The sequence below is a fragment of the Henckelia pumila genome, chromosome 3 (genome assembly GCF_033568475.1).
Source record: "Henckelia pumila isolate YLH828 chromosome 3, ASM3356847v2, whole genome shotgun sequence".
In the NCBI taxonomy this organism is placed as follows: Eukaryota; Viridiplantae; Streptophyta; class Magnoliopsida; order Lamiales; family Gesneriaceae; genus Henckelia; species Henckelia pumila.
Window position 1 is genome coordinate 48873369 of NC_133122.1, and position 22038 is coordinate 48895406.

At 36.1% G+C, this 22038-nt stretch overlaps 5 protein-coding genes and 1 non-coding gene across 6 annotated transcripts; 3 read left to right on the forward strand and 3 right to left on the reverse strand.

Annotated features, from left to right (window-relative positions):
- Positions 1–197: 197 nt before the first annotated feature.
- Positions 198–270, forward strand: TRNAA-UGC (transfer RNA alanine (anticodon UGC)). Its single transcript has one exon. It is a non-coding gene; the product is annotated as a tRNA-Ala (tRNA).
- Positions 271–371: 101 nt separating this feature from the next.
- LOC140892431 (uncharacterized) lies at positions 372–2517 on the reverse strand. Its single transcript, XM_073301306.1, has 5 exons — positions 2224–2517; positions 2052–2138; positions 1048–1197; positions 765–962; positions 372–673 (listed from the first exon to the last, which is right to left on the reverse strand). The coding sequence occupies exons 1-5, from the start codon at positions 2446–2448 to the stop codon at positions 563–565; spliced, it is 771 nt and encodes a 256-aa protein (XP_073157407.1). The 5' UTR covers positions 2449–2517; the 3' UTR covers positions 372–562.
- A 565-nt stretch (positions 2518–3082) lies between these two features.
- Positions 3083–5833, forward strand: LOC140887327 (uncharacterized). Its single transcript, XM_073294510.1, has 2 exons — positions 3083–4159; positions 5482–5833. The coding sequence occupies exons 1-2, from the start codon at positions 3119–3121 to the stop codon at positions 5542–5544; spliced, it is 1104 nt and encodes a 367-aa protein (XP_073150611.1). The 5' UTR covers positions 3083–3118; the 3' UTR covers positions 5545–5833.
- Positions 5834–6110: 277 nt separating this feature from the next.
- Positions 6111–10242, reverse strand: LOC140890438 (pentatricopeptide repeat-containing protein At5g15280, mitochondrial). Its single transcript, XM_073298215.1, has one exon. The coding sequence runs from the start codon at positions 10035–10037 to the stop codon at positions 6276–6278; it is 3762 nt and encodes a 1253-aa protein (XP_073154316.1). The 5' UTR covers positions 10038–10242; the 3' UTR covers positions 6111–6275.
- A 7840-nt stretch (positions 10243–18082) lies between these two features.
- On the forward strand, positions 18083–19886 carry LOC140886075 (expansin-A10-like). Its single transcript, XM_073292579.1, has 4 exons — positions 18083–18175; positions 18285–18416; positions 18910–19198; positions 19391–19886. The coding sequence occupies exons 2-4, from the start codon at positions 18290–18292 to the stop codon at positions 19695–19697; spliced, it is 723 nt and encodes a 240-aa protein (XP_073148680.1). The 5' UTR covers positions 18083–18175; positions 18285–18289; the 3' UTR covers positions 19698–19886.
- A 1603-nt stretch (positions 19887–21489) lies between these two features.
- On the reverse strand, positions 21490–22038 carry LOC140888681 (probable calcium-binding protein CML46). Its single transcript, XM_073296379.1, has one exon. The coding sequence runs from the start codon at positions 22036–22038 to the stop codon at positions 21490–21492; it is 549 nt and encodes a 182-aa protein (XP_073152480.1).

A 22038-nucleotide genomic window follows, 5' to 3' on the forward strand; every position in this document is an offset into this window, starting at 1 on the left:
TGGTGAGGAAACAACAGTGCGCTTTCTCTGAAGAAAATTGTGAACAAAATCTTCAATCTGAGTCGGGCGAAAGTTCGTCCATGTTCGCTCAATTGAGTTGATTGTAGAAGTTGGAGTTCAATTAATTGTGTGATGAGAAGATGCATATTATTTTATTATTGTTATTTATAAAAAATAATAACAAACGATGACGTGCAGGGGATGTAGCTCAAATGGTAGAGCGCTCGCTTTGCATGCGAGAGGCACGGGGTTCGATCCCCCGCATCTCCATTTTTTCGTTCAATTTTAATTTGTTTTTTTTTTTAATCATTAATTATTATTTGTTTTCTACTTTGCCGTTCCATTTGTCCTTCCGATCTAACACAACTGAAGAATAGAATGTTATTTATACTTTCCTTGTCTCAGACTCTCAGTACAGAATTAAACTTAATCTACATACATAATATATTCCTCAAACCTCCACAAACAGTGCTATGGAACAATTAGACTCTGCAGTAGGCTAAAAAAAATGGTGCTGGGAGAAAGAAGAATACTTCATTTACAAACAAACACCCAAGATTTTTCAGCTTTCAGCTAATAAAGCCTTTGGTCTTTCCCTCTTGAAATTGCTATAGTCCGCGATCAAACTGCCATTTACTTTATGCTTCATGTTCTCCACCAGTCTCTTCAGAACCTAAACCATGAAAAACCAGAATAACAAAATGAGAGAGAGGGAAAGAAAGATGTTTGTTGAATGTGGAATGTGGATGGTCTAGTCTAACAACCGATTCTGCAACATCTCGTCGAATATTTTCCGGGACTAAACCGAGAACAGGGGGGAGAACAAAGCTTATGCTCATCTGTAGTTGGCCTTTCAGTCTGGTTCTTGGCCCACGCCTATCCGAATATAAAGCTCCGTTTACTCGGAGCGAAAACTGAGATGGCTTGAGCATGTCATCTAACCCTTGAAGCTCCCATCTAACCTGCATATAAAAACATCCTGTATAATACAAACAGGAGCAAAACCATTATTTATGTCAAGTCATGGTGTTAGACTAATGTGCTTACAATCTCAAGCTCGAGAACCTTCGAAACTTCTCGAGGAACTGTTGGAGGATATCCTATTCCCCTAGTTTTACATATTATCCTCATGTCCACTACTGGATTTACGGTGAGAAATAAGAAATCTATTGGCAGCATATGAACTTCCCATTCATCCTGCGTGCAATTGCAAAGCAACAGAAACAAACTATTATACACACATGAACCAACTAGCAGAATTGAACAGAAATATGCTGGGTAACATTTTTTTTTTGTGTTCTAGGTCCGGCCAACTTGGTTTGTCCTAAAGTCCAAACTTCAAAATTTATCAAACATGGTTAGAAACTCGCAGTCACGTGTGAAGGAACTTATTGATTGCAATATAAATGGGTTTTTTTTTTTAAAAAAAGGAGTGTAAACTAGACTAGACTCTTCTAACAATCTAGTTTATCACTTTTCATAGTGAGTACAGATATTAACTGTGCCCGACTGCCCGTTGCGCACAGTATCGGTTACACACTGTGCGACACTAACATTCCAATGTGGCTTCAACGTGAGCAGGATGGCTTGAAATAGTTCCCCAATCTTGAAAGTATAAGTCAACAGAGGACTTCCTAAGCTCGCAATGCTACAAGGGATTTCTCCCATGGGATTCATCAATTAAGGTCATTAACAGCAGATCAAGGTACTACAAACCAGAATACCCGGCCGGGTGCAAGAACTTGATCCTGCAAGTTCAAACTCGATTTAGCTTCAAGAGAGAGCTCAAGTAGCTATGGCTTGAAGTCACGCTCAAGCTGAAAATTTGCTAGAGTCGAAGGCCATCGTTCCGTTGTACCCTCAGAGGAAACAACTTCAAATCTTAGGCCATATTATTAAACTCGAGTTTCGGCCCCACTCAACACAGTAATTTACCTCGAGTTGTTTTTCAATCTGCCCTGATTAAAAATTTCAAGATTTTGCTGGCAAAATATTAATGAGATGACATAAAATTTGAAAAATTACCCAAAAAAAAAACCAAGGAATTTTACCTCATTGAGCTGTTGGCTCCTTTGTTTATCAGGAAAGATTGCTGTAAAAACCCTGGGTTTATCCTCCAAATACTGATCAAATGAAGCCTACCCAATTCACATCCAACCCCATCAATATACGACTTTCAAATTAAGAAAAAACAGAGTCATCGTGATCAAATCTAACAATTACCCCAGGAATTTCATAAAGAGGAATGTCGGTGAAGATTCTTGAAGAATAAGTGGAAGGACTTGCCACCTGAGCTTCTACTTTCAGTAGCCTCAACTTTCTTGTCTTCCTCAAAATATTTGGCTGCCGTTCTACAGTAATTTGCTTAAGCTGACTCCCCTTGGAATGCGCGGCTCCGGCGAGGAAAATGGAGCTCCGGAACGACGGCGCAGCCGCAACTTCGCCCATTTTCAGGTGACAGGAAAAGATGAAGCAACTGCATCTGCATCCATGTGACGACCATATCCAAGATGGGAGCTTTACTCATCCACGTGGCAAGTTACAAATGGTTAGGAATTTTCTTGATACCCATTCAATAATTATTTTTATTAATAATATTCTTATCATTCTGATTTAGATTAAAAAAAGAAGCACAGAAAACAAAACAAACGAGTAAAATGTGAAAATGAAGGGAATATTATTAACCATACATCATATATGCCAAACTTTCATTTTTCACATGAATAACGAAAAATAACGAAAAAATTAATTATATTTAATATTGAATTAAAAAATATTACATATTCTATAAGACATAAATTATTAAGAATATAATGCTCGAAAAAAAAATTATTAAGAATATATTATTAAAAAATATATCAACTTATATATTTCGGACAAAAAAAGAAAAAAAAAACATGACCTATAGACACGGAGATAATAAGAACAATTTGAAAATGGGAAAATTCTTCGGATCCCCAAGCCATCTATCTACGTGGTGCCACTGCCACGCACGCTATTGTAATAAAAGCGATATCCAAGGGCATTGTCGTAATATCATACAAGAGCTGGAGCTATATATACCCTGTAGCCTCAGCTCCTATGTGCTCGCATTTACCAGACAAGCGCTCGATTCACGATGTCTTACTTCCCAAGAGGCCACCAGGACACCGGCGACGAGGTTGACGACTTCGACGAGTACGATTCCACTCCTTACGGCGGCGGATATGACATGAACTTGACCTACGGCCGCCCCTTGCCGCCTTCGGAGGAGATTTGCTATCCCAACACCTCTACTGGATCTGACGAGTTCGACTATGATCGCCCGCAGTATACTTCGTACGCGGAGCCCTGTGCCTACGCTGAAGAAGCTTTGGACAACGAGTACAAGAGCTACGCTCGTCCGAAGCCTCGACCTCGCCCTGATTCGTATGAGGGGGATCAGCCCTCTGGGGGTGGGGACGAGTACGATGGACCCAAACCTAATTATGGGTTTCAGCCTGGGGTGAATCGTCCCCAGGGTGGGTATGGTGGAGAGAGCGAGTATGGATCTGGGGAGGGTGGTGAATATGGGAGGAGACCGGATTCAGAGTATGGGAGGAAGCCCGAGTATGGGAATCCCGGATCGGAGTATGGATCGGGCTATGGGAGGAAGAACGATTACGAGGAGCCTGAATCGGAGTATGGACGGAGGCCCGATTACGGGAGGAAGACTGAATACGGTGAGCCTGGCTCGGAGTACGGATCTGGATATGGAGGGAGGCCCGAACATGAAAGGCCCAGTTCAGAGTACGGCTCTGGTTATGGGAGGACCTCCGAATCTGAATATGGTCGATCCGAGTATGGAAGGAGGCCCGAATCCGAGGAATACGGATCGGGTGGCTATGGTAGGAAGCCCGAATCCGAGGAATACGGATCGGGTGGCTATGGTAGGAAGCCCGAATCCGAGGAATACGGATCGGGTGGCTATGGTAGGAAACCCGAATCGGAGGAATACGAATCGGGTGGCTATGGTAGAAAGCCCGAACATGGAGAAGAGAGGGTCGGTTACGGGAGACCAAGTTATGAGACAGGGGGATATGAAAGGCCCAGCTATGGAAGATCTGAGGAAGAGGATTACAGGAAGCCCAGCTATGAGAGACGTGATGACGATGATGAGGGATATGGCCGCAAGAAATACGTGAGTTTTTTTTCCCCCCTCACATTATCCTTTTCTTTTTTTTTTTTCCGTTTCACACTGATTTGGCCTAGAAGTGCTAAAATTGATTGAAATTGAACGAAAGATACAAGGCTAATGGCACACCCTAATGCATACTGATACAAGAGTAAAATTCACTGTTTGCCAAAAGTTTTTCTTCAAATGAAGTTGTTAGTCTGGCGAGGCTGACGCGAGCCCGCTCACCTGAACATACAAAATATGTTGGCATGAAATATGGAATACTTAGTCCAATAGAAATATGTGAAGGATCGAGCCTGTTCTTAGGTAAGGTTAATAAAACATGTGCAAGTTTTGGAATCTGTTTGCTATTTGTCAATTGTCTAGCAATCAAATTTTATGAATTATGATCAATTTTACTATTTCTTTTTAAATTTACTTGTCCCAGGATTAGGAAGATATGATTTTGCATCATTAATGATCTTATGTACTGATGTCAAATATATCCTTATAGTTGGAGCACTCGAGCTCAACCAGAAACGCAAATAACTTTGTAGAATCAAAATGATCTGCATACCAATCTTACTGGGCTGAGCTTGGACCCTAAGGATCAAGTTTTTGAATGGTCTAAGCTCATTTTGACTAGAACTCGGCTCATATAGCCCAAGCCTAGGCCTTGGATTCCTTCATTGCAGGACATATCCACGAACAAAATGCTATTCAGTATTTTCCCTAAACCTAGTGATTTTAAGTGAATAAATGACCCATAATTGATCTTGTGACTTATGCTTCCGCGAATGTTTTAAAATTTGAATCATGCCTTAGTTCCTTGAAGTGTAATATGTCTTCAAGGCACGCAATGAATCCTAAAACCGTAATCATATAGTCCCCACCCTATCTATTTGTTGTGAGAAGTGAAGATCAAGCCTTGAAGAAAATGAAATTCTATTAATCCCAAATTTTCATTTTCTTGCTATTGTAGGATCTCTTAGTAACTGATGATGTCATATAAAAGCATAAATACTATTGTTGGATAACTGTTCATGAGCTTGAACATTTTGGCAAAATGGCTTTATTAATGCTCTTTCTCACCTGATATCCAATCTAATGCACATTCATGTCTTGAGTATTAATTTGAGAATCGTTTCACCAGTGTCTACATTCACCAATAACTAAGTTGATGTGTGAAAGGAATTAATATAAATATTAATGTTGGAACTTCCACGAATTCAAACTTTTGAGTGAATTGAATTCAAAATCACTTTCTTTCCAAGTTTGACTTTGCATGATGGCCAGTGGTTTCAACACCATTTTTGTTCTAAATATGCTGTATGTAACATTTTCAGGGAGATGATGATGATGATGATGAGTCTCGCCACAAGCATCACCGCAAGCACTATGATGATTGAGGAGAAAGCTATCTCAGGATCTTGTCGTATCGAGCTATCGAATTAAGTTTTTTCATGTTTTCTTGACCATTTCCGTTTTGAATGTGTCTCGTGCATCCATGTGTCAAAAGTTAAGACTATTTGATTGTTTTAAGCGCATCGGGCTGTGCCCATGTGTGCAAAATAAAAGGGGAAAACACGATTGGCTTATGCAAGCCAGAGACGTGTTTGAAGTTTAATGCTTTATGCATTCTTGTAACTATCTTCATCCCTGATGTTGGTTTTAGTAATTTGATGTGTGTTTTATTAATTTGTTCTCTAATGGTTTGCTGTTACTTTGTGCATTTTTACATGCTCAACGTGTTAAAGATATTGTTTGGGATTACTCCCACAACTCACGAGTCTTTCTTTAAAAAAAATTCACTTTTTTGAAGTTAATCGCAAACATTACCTATGCCGCGTGTGGTGTTTAGGTTCGGGAGATTAATGTTTTTGACAATTAGTGATTCTCCCCTTGAAAAAATTATAGAAAAAAAAGGTCATGTTCCTTGTGAGAAATTTAACAGCAACCATGCACGTAATTATTTTCAAAATCAAGAACGTACCAGCATATTTGAGTAAACATGAAAAGTAGGATACAACATTACTTCATGACAAGGCAATGATTTACTCGAGCCCTTGTCACATTCTCTTTGCCATCGAAAAAACAATGGATAAATCTTGAAATACGGGAGATGGAAGTTTTGCTTAGTTTACCGCACTTTGTCATTAGAGTTCTTCCGATCAAATCCAAAACCAGAAAGGAGACCGGACAAAAAGCTCTGTTTCGGATTTACATGCTCTTTTTTACTCGAACTGCCTAAGTTACTGATCAAAGACCAATGCGTGTCAAAATCTGGCACATATCCCATTTCTTGCATCACTTTCATTAGCTCCGAGGCTTTTTTTACATTATTTTCAAACCGATGCTTGTTAATCACGGAGCAAAACATTTCCTTGCTAGGAGTTTCACCGAACTGAATCATGGAATTTAGCAGCTCCTCTGCTTCTGCCACTCGGCCATCTTGGCACAATCTGCAAACAAGAGTTTCCCAAGTGATCTTGCTCGGATTTCTATTCCTACACAACATCTCAGCATGAAAATCCAGTGCTAAATCCAACTTATGTCCACTACAGAAACCTTGGATGATACAGTCGTAGCTGGAAGATTCTGGAACCCTCCCTTTTCGCAGCATTATGTTAAGAAGATGGACTGCTTTATCCTGTCTACCGTGAAAATGCAACTCTTTGATTGAAAAATCATAATCGATACCATCGGGGATCAGTTCTTTTGATTCCATCTTGTCAAGAAAATCTACTGCTTCTTGGAGCTTGAACTTCTCAAGAAGTGCAAGAACGATTCTATTTTGAATCACGGTACCATGAATCCAACCAATAAGTTCCAATTCGCTACTTATATCCAAGGCCTTCTCGACCTCATTTCCCCCGCAGAAGTAACCAATTACATCTCGAACGCTACGGGTACTTGGCCTGAGATCTTGGCGTATCATAGTCCTCAGGTACCCGACAGAGCGTGGGATATCTTGACACTGAATAAGTCCTTGTATCAGGAAATTATATGTGATCTCATCGTATCTCAATCCTGTCTTTTCGAGTTTATGAATTAATGCATCCAAGAACAAAATGTTCTTCCCTGAGGAAACGTGAAAGATCAAAATGTTATACATAATAATGTCTGACAGGTCGGTTTCTTTATGCACGAGCTCTTTCAAACTCCATGCCTGGGGAAATTTTCTTTCTGTGCATAACCAGAGCACCAAATGGCTATAACTTGAAATCGAGATGCTTAAGCTTTTCCTTATCAAGGCGCCAAGCAGTTCCACTACATTCCTCGATTTGTTTTCTCTGCAGTAGCCTTGAATCAACATGTTAAATGCCTCTACATCGGTGACTAGGCCGTTTGACAAAGTCTGCTTGAATAGGTTGGCAGCTTCTTCAATCATTTTAAGCTTACAGAACCGTTTAATCAAAGCAGAGAGTGTGGTGAGTAAGACAGGAAGTTGCTCTTTCAAGCACATATCTTTTAATGCAGAAGCTTTCTCCATGTCAGTTCTCCATAGGACAGGACTTAACTCAATGGAAACATCGAGAGGTGGAGTTAAGTTCTTGGTGAGCATAAAAGAGAGAATCGTAGAGGCTTCTGAGAATTTCTCCTCTTTACAAAATCCACGAATAAGATGGCTGTAAGCCATGGGATCTAAGTCAATGGCACGACTTGGAAATTCCTCGAGCAAAATAAGAGCAGCGCAAGTGGACCCTTGGGAACAAAGCTCTTCAAGAAACAAGTGAAAAGTTTCTGACGTATTACAAGGGCTGGCAAGCAACATGGTCTCAAACATCTCGAATGCCTCATTCAACCATTTTTTCTGGCAAAGGCAACTCAAGAGGTCTTTCCTATCCTCAAATTTGGGAGACCAGTTATATTTTCTTGCAAGATGGTTGCAGTAACGGAGACTTTTCAGGTCACTTTTCTTGCAGAACGCAAGCAAAAGAGCAGAGAATGTACCATTTTCAATCATGAGATTTCTTTTTACCATCCCTTCAAGTAGCATCCTGGCTGAGAATGTTAAACCCTTTTCGCTGTACATTTGGATGATCTTATTTAAAGATTGCTGATCAAGGTGATAAACTGATTTAAACATGACCTCCAAAAGATGGTTAACAGTTTTGACACTGAAGGAAGATCTAGGAAGCCCTCTCAGTATGGATAACGAGGCAGGCAACAACAGTTCTTGACCCCATCTAGTCATTTCGTCTACCACACTGAAAGTGTTTTTTGTATCTCGATTGTGGCATTTCTCCAGAATAGAAGAGTTAAAGTCGGGAATCGTGGCATCCTCAAGGACCTCGACAATTATTTTTTCATACTTGTCCAGATCTGTGTCCAAATAGAATCCATTACCAAGATTATCGTAAAAATCAGTTTTAAAAAATCCCGGGCCATTGTCCCTCCTGATCCTTACATCCAGCGGGTTGAACCCCAAGAGCATGAATGCTTCGGTTAGTGGATCTTCTGTTGATGAGAGCTTTATCAAGCCCCGATTTGCCATCTCATCAATCACTGCCTTTACTTCATCAAATTGCATGGCTTTACAAAACCCTGCTAGGAGAACTCTGAAAGTTGACAAATTTGAAGCAACCCCCATATCATTCATTTCAAGGAGGATGTTTCGGGAGTGCATCCACATGTCGTTGGTAAAAATCCCACTAAGGAGAGCATTATAAGAGTATACATGGGGCTTGAGATTTCTTGATAGAATGCCTGAAAGATAAATGAAAGCATTATTCAACTTCCTTTCACGACAACTAAAACCAATCAGGATTCCCAAGGTTCTTTCATCAGGACAGAAACCGAGCTCCTCCATTTTCTCCATGAACAAGCTTGTTTGCTCGACACCATAATGTTTTCCTAATGAAAAGAGGATTTTGTTGCCAACTATGACACCAGGGGCAATCTTCATTTCGGCAAAAAAACTTAGTATATCATCAAAATCCTTCTTCTCACAATATCCACAACAAATCGCATCCATAATGGTTCTACCAGGTATGATTCCGAAAGCCATAACTTTCCTAACAAGATCTCTGGCTTCCTGTACTCTACCATCTACACAAAGCAATCGTACAACACTCTCATGGATGCTACTCTCTTCTGCACTCCCTCTCATTCCTGTCTTGATCATATCCACATAAATGTTATACATCAATTGTGTTTCATTCAATCCAATCAAATACTTGAGAAGCGCTTGATAACTTGAACTCATTGGTACCAAAGAAAGTCCCATCATTCTATCATAAGCATAAATGGCCCTTCCCAATTCAAACTCTCCTACATAACCTTCGATCAAATCACTGAAAATTTCCTGACAATCCAGCAAAATTCCTCGACTCTCATTCCTAGACAACACAGATTCAACTTCCGCAAACAATCCGACACGCACAAGCATAGAAGCCATGATCTTACAAGATTGAGGAAAATGTTCGAACTCTTTATTTTTCTCACCAGTCCACTTGAAAATTCCCCACAAAGATTTAACCTTTTTAACCTCAGTCTCATATTTCCCACTGGAAGATTCAAAACCCACCAATATTTCGAAAACATCTCGAGGTTTCAAATCAGATATCCGCCAAAATCTACGTACAGTCACGGGGGATATATCTGAGAGTTTCAAAACGTAATCTTTTAAGGTATGATTAGTAAAGGTCTCACCTTTATCAGTACCCGAATAATTAGAAATCTTGGAGATCACATTTTTCGCAATGCCAGAGAAGTTGAATGAAGATAATTCTTTGTGGGACTGGTCTAATCTTAAAGAAGGCGGGTTTAGCAGATTTTCAAGCGAAGCTTCGACGCTGAAACCAATTTTCGGATTGTAAAAGGAAAATTGATTGAGAATTGAACGAACTTGTCTGAAATGGCGGTCTTTGAGGTTGAAAGATGAGAAATTAGGAAGCATTCGGATACAAAAAATGAGAGGGAGTTTTCTGATCCAGGTCTCGACTCTTGAGCTCGCATTTTCAGTTCAATGGAACAAGAAACAGAGATCGACGTCGTTTTGACCGTAAAGTTTACAATTGTCGTTGAATCGGCCTTCGTCGTAGCCCGCTTCTCGCATATAGGCCCAGAGATCTTCAAGCCCAATAGAGGTGAGAAAATCAAAATTTTTATTGGGAAAAAAGGAGAAGAAGAAAAGAAAGTTTGTGACCGTTCTTATTGAATGGATATTGCTCGAAATTTCGAATGTTTATTTAAACTATATGTACATTTTCATAAAATTCAATGATAACTTGACAGAAAAGGGTTTTCATGAAAAAAATGATATGTTTAAAATATTATTCACTTTACAACCAACTACTCGTCATTTACTAAAAATTATAACAGACCGCAATAATTTTATTGAAACATACATAAACTCAAATTATAATTACTCATTGTAATTGAACATGTGAAATATTAACTCTAACTATCAATTATATGCTTGAGAATACTTGTTTTTTTTATGTGAGAATATGTCGTCGTTATTTTTCGATATGTACTGGATAAATCCTGACGAACGTAATAACTTACAAACGATATTAGTCAGGTAAACTGCACCGAACATTGAGAATGAAAGTTATGTTAACGCGATATTTTTCGGTGCACACAGAGTATACTTGTTTTTTATGTTAATGTTACACATAATTACTTAAGAGTTAAGACTAACTTCTAATTACTCAAGCCATTGTGTGTGTGTATATATATATATTTTAAAAAAAAGGCACGCAAATAGATCAAAAATTTCAGTTTTTTTTCTTCGAAAATACTTACGTGTCATTAGACCTGGCAATGGGCCGGATTGGGCCCGGACCCGGCCCGTGGTCAACGGGCCGGTTAACCGAGTCAACGGGCTGGTTAACCGAGTCAATGGGTCCAACCCGAAACCGGGACCAGACCGGCCATTAGGCGGTCCGGTCCCGATTTTCCAAAGAAAAAACCGTCAACCCGGTGGGTTGGACACGTGGCGCCCATGGGGGCGCCCAGATGATCCAATGGCCACTAGCAAGTGGCCGTTGAAACACGGCCGACCCGCCAGGTCTACCGGAATTTATTTATTTATTTTTAAAAAAAAAAACCTACTTTTTATGATTTTATCTATAAATACCCCCAACCTCCTTTCATTTTGTTTACACAATTCTCTCTTGAACTCTTCATTCTCTCTATTCTCAATTCCTTTTAATTTCTTGAATTATAAAAAATATCAAGTTTTGATTATTGGTTTATTGTCAATTGTTGATTTATTTTCATATTTATACAATTACAAATGTCCGGAGCGGGATCAAGTTATAGGGGTGACAAAGGAAAAGGAAAGGAAGAGAGCATCATACCACCCGAGGTCGAGTATCCTCAATTCAATGTCGATGACTTTGATCTTGAATATTCCGATGATGAAATTCAAGAAATTTGACAAGAGGCGCAACAAAGACAACAAGTTGAACAACCACCACCACCACATCATCATGCAAGTCAAGAAAGTATGAACGATCTGGCGGCCTCTCAGAGACAAACTCGAGCGGTGCCTCGCCCGACATCCGATATCTTCACCAAACATTTCGACAAGGTGACGCTTCCCTCCGGTGATTTGCAAGCCAAATGCAAATATTGTTCAAAATGTTACAAATTTAAACAAGAAGATGGTTATGGAACTTTGACGCGGCATATCGAGAAAAATTATCCGGTGGAAATTGGTATTGATCGTGGTCAAACTCAAATTCCGGCATTCTCTTCTCAATCTGGTAATGAATCTCAACTATTTAAATATAACGAAGCTAGATTTAGAGAAGAAACGGCTAAATTTTGTGCGGTTGAACAACTTTCTTTTAGTTTTAGCGATAAATTATCTTTTGAAAATTGGCTTTCTACAAGTGCAAATCCTTCTATTAGACGTATTCCAAGAAATAGTCTCAAACGCACAATGAAAAAGTTAGTCGTTGATCAAAAGAAAGAATTAATTAAGGAATTTTATAGTTTGAATAATAAAGTTTCTTTGTGTTCCGATATTTGGAGTGATCATTGACAAAGTTGTTCATATATGGGTATTACATGTCATTGGATTGATAATAATTGGAACATTCAAAAAAGGTTGCTTGCATATAGATGTTTCAACGAATCACACACGGCACAAAATATTTCGCAACTTATATTTGTTATTTTAGAAGAATATGGTCTAACTACCAAAGTTTTTTCAATGTCTTTTGATAATGCTAGTGCAAATACTTCTAGTATTAGTGAGCTTATTGAAATATGTAAACCATCATTAGGTGACAAATTTTTTCATATTAGATGCACATGTCATATTTTAAATTTGTGTGTTCAAGATGGGCTAAAAATCTTAGGCATACATATTCAACCAATTAGGAACGCTACTCATTATTTATGAACACGTCCTCAAGTTATGAAGCAATGGGAAAAATTTTGTAGAGTAAATGGTATGAAGTCTAAGCGGTTTGCACGAGATGTTCCAACTCGTTGGAATTCAGCATATAAATTGTTATTATCCTCTTTTGAATATAAAGATTTATTATGTACATTTTTTCATCAATTTGTTCAAGCTCGTGATATTTATTTGTTTTCAAATCAATGGAACATATGCACTAGTATTTGTGAAATTTTAAAAAATTTTAATGATGCTAGTGACCAATTATCCGGTGTTTATTACCCTACTTCACATTTAGTTTTAACACATTGTTGCAACATTGCTTGTATTTTTCATGAACATGTTAAATCTAATGATAGTGCTTTATCTCAATGTATTCTCGTCATGAAAGCAAAATGGAAACAATATTTTTTGCTCATTCTTGAAATTTTTTTATGTGCTTTTGTTTTAGATCATAGACTTAAATTAGATGGCTTAAGCGACATGTTAACATTATATTATGAATCTTTGGAGCATATTGCGGAAACGATTCCTTCTATCTCATTGATTTTGTTTAATATTAAAACTCATTTACTTGATATTTATAATGAATATAACATCAAATATGGTGGACACACGAGGATCCTCAAGTTCCAGTAAGGAACTTGAGAATTATTTTACCACTACTTTTGATTTTAGTGATACAGATGAGAAAAACTTCGACATTTTGAGATGGTGGTCGCAAAAAACACAAATATATCCAATTTTGGCTATAATTGCAAAATAAATTCTAGCTTGTCCGGTTTCAACAGTTGCAATGGAGCAAACATTTAGTATTGGAGGAAATATATTGGACGAGAGACGTTCTAGCTTAAAGCCGGAAAATTTGAAAGCCCAATGTTTGCTCAATGATTGGTCAAAAGCCGCTACTCGAACACAACATATTCAAAGTGATGAAGAAGACCAAGATGATACCGAAGGAACATCCGAAACTACGACGAGAGAAAATGCGAGTGAACTAGAATAAAATGTAATAGATTTGTAATATAAGTCATAAGATGTTGAAATTCTAATATATTGTTTATTTCATAAATGTAATAGATTTTTATTATGGAGATATGAAATATTTGATTGAGATTATTTAAAGAATATGTCTTATTACAAATTTGTTTAAAAATTAAAAAAAATTGAAGTTGCTCACTTGCGGAGTTGCGGTCTTGCCCCTTCGAATTAAATTCGAAGGGGTAGCGCCCCAGCGCTGCAAAATCAGTGCTGGGGCGCTGCAATATTTTTTTTTTAAAATTTCATGGGTTAGCCCGGACCCTGAACCGGCGGTTAACCGGACCCGGACCCGGACCCGGATCGGAACCGCCGGTTCACCAACCCGGACCGGAACCGGCCATAGCCGGTCCGGTTAAGGGTTGGCTAAATGCCAATCCGGACCGTGGCTAGGTCTACGTGTCATTATATGCGTCAGCTCTACATCAGCACTGCACTGTTGTCACATCATCGCCACATCGAAAAAAAGAATAAAATTTCCAACAAAAACAAAGATAACAGACTAAAATTGAAATATGAAAATACAGAGGATCAAAATCGCCAAGTGACAAACATACATGACCAAAAAAAACAATTTTTATTTTTCTGTATGACGTGAAAACCCGCAATCACAACTTTTTGATGCAGAGAATACTTGTTTTTTCAACCAAAGTTATGTTAACGTTACACTTACACATAATTACTCAAGACTAACATCTGATTATTCAAGCTATTGTAAAATTTACTTTTTTTAAAAAAAGAAAAAAGAAAAAGAAAGGAGCACACAAGAGACCAAAAGTTTTACAATCAGTGGAGCGATAGTTTATTTGATCCCAAATTCCTTCCTAAATGATGTGAATAAAAATCGAAAATATATTAATTTATAATGAGAAAGATATAATTTGAATCATATTATAAGTTTAAAGTAGACATGGTGCCGTGATTGATTATTAATTGTATGGTCCAAGTACACGATAACGTACGCACTTGTGATCAACCGCAAAATTGCCTTTTTTGTGGGCCATTTGATTTTGATGGTGTGATGTCCGAACAATCCGCAAAACGCGTTTTCTTTTTCAAACTGTTGGATGAATGGAAGTTAACCAAAGTCGTGTATTCATCTTAAAAGTTTCAAGATTTCAAATTCCAGATTCAATTATAACAAATTTTTTCTTAACAATCAGAGTTATGTTATCAATCAATATTACAATATTAAGAAATAATGCAAACGTTATATTATAATTTTTAATGAAGTAAAAGGAGAATTTTCAAAAAATATTATATAATTTGACAATCGTACGATATTAAAAATCACACCGGTTTCCATTTGTAAATGTCGATGTCTCATATCTTTTTCATGTGCATGTGAATGCTGGTTGGTGTCTAAACCAAGCGAATCAGTATGGGGCTATGTCGAATCTAACTTGGGATAGATAGATTTATTTCTACATCTTTCATGTTCCCCTTTTATATTCGGGTTGTAGGCGTCAATTTTATTGTATTTTATTTTTGTAAAAAATAATGTTTAAAGGAAAAAAAGGCAAAAAAACTTGTAATACTTCATATTACTCGCATTTTTTTTTTTCCTTTTTGAAAGGATAATCGAAACAATTTAATTGTCTTTGTTTTATGAAAGAGTCATTCACCTATTCCATCTTGCTACGAAGATTCGAACATTTAGATAATTCTCGGGTTTGAGATCCAACCGTGATATTTCAATATTAATATTTTAAAATTTATATCAATTTGTACCCAAAACAATCATGAAAAAAGTTGATGGAATCAATTAAGGAAGTTGATTGTCGATATTTAATCAAAACACGACTTTTGTCGATGGTTCTAATGAAAAGCACATTTTGCCACACCATAGAATATTACTGAATTATATTTAAACTATTGATATTAAATAATAATGATACTAGAATTCTCGATTTGTAGAATTATAAAATATGAGTGTCGTGGATGGCCATATATCTATAGTGAAGTAAATATTTTTTTAAAAAAATAAAATTTAAAAGATGAGTTAGTATTTTTCAAAATTATGAATTTATATATTTAAAATATTGCACGTAAAACCTTTTTTTTTCCCTTTAAAATAACACACATTTATGGTCATTCTTTTTTATTGAGTGTGCCCTCCGTAACAAGGTGGGAGGGGTCAGGCTCCTAAATAGGCGGAGCATGCTTTGATGAAGGTGTTTGGTGACCATCTCATTGTCATCCCTATTCGATTGATGTTTTTTATAATTTCATTTCAAATTCGAGATTTTATCTTAAATTAAAGATATTGGTAATAAACTATGTAGCAGAAGAGTAGAAGTCTCAGTTATTGGCTTTAATTATTGACATTCAACTTCTTCGATCGAGAAACCGATCCTAAATAATGCTCAAATTGAGTTTAAAAAAACATATATAATTCCGTACATACAATTATATTATATAATAAGTTCAAATATGTGAATGAATTACTGATTTTTCTTTTTTAAAAATGGTACGGAACACATATTTCTGACACCTTACTAAACAACTACTATGTTGTATATATGTCGTTTCATATCATTATCCCGTGCTTGTATATGATTCCAGTAACATAACATTTTATATTTTTTTAATAAGAAAATATTACCATCATAATTCGAGGATTCTAATACTTCTTTCTGAAAATGTAAACTTATGTCATATATGATTGTTTGGCTTATATTATTTAATACTTAATTATCACTATATAATGATACAATTCAAATATTTTAAATCATAATCTAAATTTAAACATCATATGTCAAACTGCCCTAGCTCTTAATTAATAGTAGCGATAACTATGTCGAAACTGCATGTATTGATATGGGTAATATTATAATTATAATAATTTAACAAATGCCTGAAATGATAAATGAAGAGGAATGAAAATAAGTTGGCATGTTCTTCTTTGCTTGACATCGGCTTCCCTGCAACATCAAAAACAGTATTGGTCTTAAATGCAGGCCCAAAAAAGAAAAAAACAATGCTACAAGTGTCTAATTTGGACCCAGCCACGTGAAATAAATCTAAAAAAAAAAAAACAATTTCATAAGAAATTAAATTAATAATATCGACCACATTTATTGTCGCACGTTGTTTTGCTAGAGAAAAATCAACGAAAAGGGCAGTTGGGTGAAGAAAAGTTCGACAAGTATCACGTTTCGCTGAGGAAATTTATTTAATTATTTGTCGGATATCTTTTTTTTTTTCAAGCGCTATCTACGGAGTAATTTTCTGTTTGAAATTTGTCCCGATGATTTTTTTTTTAAGGAAAAATTATATATATATATATATATATATATAAGAAAAAGTATATACCTACTAAGATATAATAATATCACATTTATATATTGTAAAATTTGAAAATATGATAATTATAATTATAAAAAAATGATAGGAGTCACGTAATAATAATAAAACAATTTTTTTGAGAGTAATAATCAAACAATTGACCAGTGCAACATGAGAATTAATTAACATGTTACTTTTATTTCCATAGTTCTGTTTTAAAAAAAATCAAAGTTTCATATAAAACGTTTCTGAAAACATGAAACATCACTAGTGAAACCTATTAGTTTGTGTCACGGGATAAAATTTTCTAGTTAATATATTTTTTTTGGTTATTCGAAATATTGCGTTGTAAGTTGTAACTAATAATATTAACCAATATTAAATTCTCTCTTTATTGTTTCCAGCTTCATATGCATTAACCATATTCTAAAGTCGACACCATTAATTTCCTTTAATGCCACATTTATATACTTAGCTGGATCAAGGTCTCCTTTCTCACTACCCTTGACCTCTTTCTTTTTCTTTATTTTTTTAAATTTCGAATTCACACATTAAATTTATTACATATAATATTTTAGCATAAAAATTATAGTAAAATATCAAACTAATTCCATCTGCTATCAGTTCAACATATATAGTTCAAAACTTTTTATATGTTACTGGTTCAACTTATTTAACTGATTTCAAATGACTAAAAAATCATAAAATTCGCCGGACTCCACTTCGTTCCGTTCCTAACGATTCGTTTTCGTTCACTTCGCCTACCCACCGCTAACCCGGAGTGGCCGGAGATTGATGGAAATGCATCCCTTAGCCCCTCACCCTTCCTAGCTAGCCCCCTACCTGCTCTTCGTAGCAAATATGGTAAATTCGAAATCATTTAATAACAAATGATTAGTACAAAATCATTTCAGATTGAAATCTTGATGATTGTTGGGATCCCGTTAAGCATTTCAGGTTTAAATCTAATGGATAGATAGCAGGTTCACAAATAAACTCATTAGGCATACTTTTTGCAAACATTTACCCAATCATGAAGCTCATCAGAATTAATTAAACACCAAAAAATAATTATATAAAGTCCCAAGTTACATATAATTTCATGTGTTTGTGTATATGTACTTGTATTATTACAGTGTTTTGAATTGCTTATTGAAATTAATTAACAGCTTTGAATCGACAACTTCTGGTCACAGATCAATGGTCCCATGCATTATGAGACGTCGAATTCAATGTTTGGCCTACACTTTTAAACTTCCCAACACCAATATTATAACCCCTCCCTCTATTTATTCCCATCAAACACTCTTTGATTTTCCTCACCAGTTTTTGCAAGAATTCTCGTCATTTTCCAAGTAAAGTTTTCAAGTATTTTTATTTTATGTCCTTGGTGTTCCCTTTACAATCATTCCATGCCCACTAATCTATACATGTTACTATTCAACAAATGCTAAATCTATGCAGGAAAAATGAAGATACTAGCGCTTTGCTTGGTGGGATTCTTGTCAATGGTGAATTTTGCAAGTGGATACTATGGAGGATGGACCAATGCTCGTGCTACGTTTTATGGAGGAGGTGATGCCTCTGGAACAATGGGTATGTCTCCATTCTGCAATCATCTAGCTAATGATCTGTATACATTTTTCGAATTCTCGTTCGACTAGAAAGTGTTTTCTTCACAGCTCATGTATGTATATATATTTCTGTTCTGTGATACCGTTCAACTTACTTTACGAATATTATCCTAATAGTCAATCTAATGATTCAATGATTTGAAACATCAGCTCTCCAACATAGTTATTATGCTTTTGTGTTAAAATATAGATCATTAAATCTATCGTGTTCTCTAATCCCTTATTTCTTCATATTGATTTCAAAAGGCAACATGTTAAATGATATTTATGATTAAATAAAAAATTGTCACAAAATGATTAAAAAGGGGACCTCTCATTTAATGGAACTAATTCCTCCAGCAACGTTAGATTGGAAACTATCTTATTTTGCATTATTTGGTCGAGGGAGTAATAAAATTTCACCATCCAATTTTATTGCATCTTATACATATTAGTTGGTTACGTATTATTTTTAGGCGGGGCATGTGGATATGGGAACCTTTACAGCCAGGGATACGGAACAAACACAGCAGCACTTAGCACAGCCCTGTTCGCCAACGGCCTGAGCTGTGGATCTTGTTATCAGCTCATGTGCGTGAATGCCCCACAATATTGTATCCGTGGGACTATCACCGTCACCGCCACCAACTTCTGCCCTCCGGGAGGCTGGTGCGAGCCTCCCAACCAACACTTTGATCTCTCTCAGCCCGTTTTCCTCCGTATAGCCCAATACCGAGCCGGAGTCGTCCCTGTTCTTTATAGAAGGTGATTAATACTATAGTCTTTCGTGAAAACTGTTATTAGAAATTGACTTGGACTTAATTCACCTCACGTTTGTCTTGTCAAGTTATTTAGCCAAGCGATGTGGGATACAAACTAATACGCCAACAAAAACTCACACAAAAACTATATATATGTGTGTTTGTCCTGTTTCTTGAATTTGTGGTGTGTGTGTAGGGTGCCCTGCAGAAGAAGTGGAGGGATCAGATTCACCATCAACGGCCACTCGTTCTTCAATCTTGTACTTGTCACGAACGTAGGCGGCGCCGGTGATGTCCACTCGGTGTACATCAAAGGTTCGAGAACTGCGTGGCAGCCAATGTCAAGAAATTGGGGCCAAAACTGGCAAAGCAACTCTTATCTCAACGGACAAAGCTTGTCTTTCAAGGTCACCACTAGCGACGGCCGCACCGTCGTCTCCTACAACGCCGCCCCGCCCGGTTGGTCCTTCGGCCAGACCTATTCCGGAGCTCAATTCCGGTAGGAGACATGACTATACACTAGTCTATATATTTGGGTAGTTTTTTTTCCAGTGGATAATGAGATACTAAATATATATATATATATATATATATATATATATATATATATATGATCAGTCCATTAATTCTTTGAGGGCTTATTTTGAATGTATATGTAGACCTTTTTCTCTTAATTTTGCACAAGAGCGAAAAAGAGATGGGTCTATAGCTATCACATAATCGTGTTATATTTCATTCTTAAGTATATAAATAACATTTGTATGTTAAAGTAATTATTACTTCCTCCGTCTTAATTATATAGTCTATGTTTTTTTTTGTCCCAAATATATAGTCATATATCATATTTAGTAATAATTTTTTACACTCATTTACTAATATACCCTATTAACTACACCTTGAAAATTGTGCAATCGTTTTTTAATACATTAAATAGGGATAAAATAGAAAGTTTGTATAAAATTTATTTTTTCAATAATTTTTTTTAATCTATGTAAAAAAAAAAAGTAAGACGGTGTATTTGAGACGAATGAGTATTAAGTTATAAGGGTGATTGCAACTCTTTGTGTTGCAAGGGGTAGGTTTTAATTATTTAAACCTGGAGCTGGTGTCCTCTGTACGGTGCCAGCTCCAGCTTATTATAATATTATTATTTTTTAAAAGTTTTATTGTTGTTATATTTTTAAATATATGAAATGGGGCACATTAATTAAGGAAGGGGAAATATATTGAAACGTGTGTGTGCGTTGAGATGAATTAAATTTATAATAATTTTAAATTAATTATTAAATTAATTTTAATACTAATTATATTTTAAAAAAATTATTTTTATTATTAATAATTATTTAAATAAGTAAATTTAAAAAATATTAATAAATAATTTTTTATTATATTATAAAATTAAAATTTAGGTAATAAATAATAATTATATAATATGTGTAGAAATGATTAGTGAGACCCGTAAAAAAGTTATTTTTTGTGTTTAGAATTGTGGAAAAAAATTATAAAAGTTTTGTTTTGAGATTAGAATGATGTATCATGATAGGTCCCACGATGAATGCGGATACCGACAATATTTACGAGCGTCGAGCAACTTATTTCGCTTGACTTGTCTTCATATCTATTTTTTTACATCTTATTTCCACTTATTGACTTTGTATTTTGTTTTACTTTCAAACATGTATGCTTTAGCCTTTGGCTCCAACATATTAATATTTATATGGAATTTTCAGTTTTAGTTCATTAATCTATTATGGTGCATGTCCAAAAAATAAAGTGCATTTCGTGAAGTTGAGATTTGTGGAGCATACAAGGCCCAAGGGGCTGATAGCAGGCTGTTTGCCAAATTACAAGAAAAGATCCAATTTGGCCCATATTATTATTCAATTAGAAAAATAACAAACTCCAAATTTGACTTGATGATAGCAATTGCATATGTGAAAAGTATTTGGATTTGTTGAAAAATAGACTTGAACATAACTCAATCTCGTAAGTTAATTCACGAGGGAGGATTGTTTTTGTTTATGTAAAGACTTCGAGAAATTCTATCCGAACGATTTGTGACATATTTCAACCGAATTCAATAAATTTATGTGATTCTAGGCTCGATCGGAAGAAAAATCAGGACCAAAATTTCAAAGTTAAACTCAAATAATTCCAAAAAAAAAAAATCATATGATGATCATATGAACAAGGGTAGTAAATATTATTATTAGAACCGCGATCTGAATATTTTACAAACTTTACCTTATAAACACAATCCAATCCAATATATAAATAAACAATGACTTTCGATTATTATAATGAAGCATTCTCCATGAACTTGACAAATTCATCAAAATCTATCCTTCCATCTCCATTTTCATCAAAAACACCGATCATCCTCGCACAATCCTCCATTGATCTGGATCCTTCACGCTCCAATCCCAAATCGCACAAAACCTTGCGTAGCTCCCATGCCTCAATGAACCCATCATTGTTCTTATCAAACACATCGAAAGCCTCTTTGACTTCACCCAAACAAGGACTCCTCGATTCGAAAAGGGAGAAGATGTCATTCTCGTCCAATGTTGATGGAAAACTCCCTCCCTCTGAAGTCTGATTCAATCCTAATCTTGTTAAGACCGTCTCCGTATCCTTGCATGATAAAGTTTGAACAACCCTTTTGTACTTGGGATCGAAATCATTGATCTTCAGCTTTTTCTCAGGTTGGATTCTTGAATTAGTGGTGGCGAAGTGGGATTGAATGGTGGAGTTGAATCTCGAGAGAAGGGTATCGTAGAATCTCTTCTTGTTGAGGGCTATTTCGATGAGTCGTGGGATTGGGTTTAGTGATATGTTCTCCAT

Coding starts and splice junctions, on each gene's coding strand:
- LOC140892431 (XM_073301306.1), bottom strand. CDS start 2,448: ATGGGCGAAGTTGCGGCTGCGCCGTCGTTCCGGAGCTCCATTTTCCTC. Junction 1,198..2,051: donor GGAGCCAACAGCTCAATGAG/GTAAAATTCCTT, acceptor AATTGCACGCAG/GATGAATGGGAAGTTCATAT. Junction 963..1,047: donor AGGTTCTCGAGCTTGAGATT/GTAAGCACATTA, acceptor TTTTATATGCAG/GTTAGATGGGAGCTTCAAGG.
- LOC140887327 (XM_073294510.1), top strand. CDS start 3,119: ATGTCTTACTTCCCAAGAGGCCACCAGGACACCGGCGACGAGGTTGAC. Junction 4,160..5,481: donor GATATGGCCGCAAGAAATAC/GTGAGTTTTTTT, acceptor TAACATTTTCAG/GGAGATGATGATGATGATGA.
- LOC140890438 (XM_073298215.1), bottom strand. CDS start 10,037: ATGCTTCCTAATTTCTCATCTTTCAACCTCAAAGACCGCCATTTCAGA.
- LOC140886075 (XM_073292579.1), top strand. CDS start 18,290: ATGAAGATACTAGCGCTTTGCTTGGTGGGATTCTTGTCAATGGTGAAT. Junction 18,417..18,909: donor TGATGCCTCTGGAACAATGG/GTATGTCTCCAT, acceptor TATTATTTTTAG/GCGGGGCATGTGGATATGGG. Junction 19,199..19,390: donor GTCCCTGTTCTTTATAGAAG/GTGATTAATACT, acceptor GTGTGTGTGTAG/GGTGCCCTGCAGAAGAAGTG.
- LOC140888681 (XM_073296379.1), bottom strand. CDS start 22,038: ATGGAGAACATATCACTAAACCCAATCCCACGACTCATCGAAATAGCC.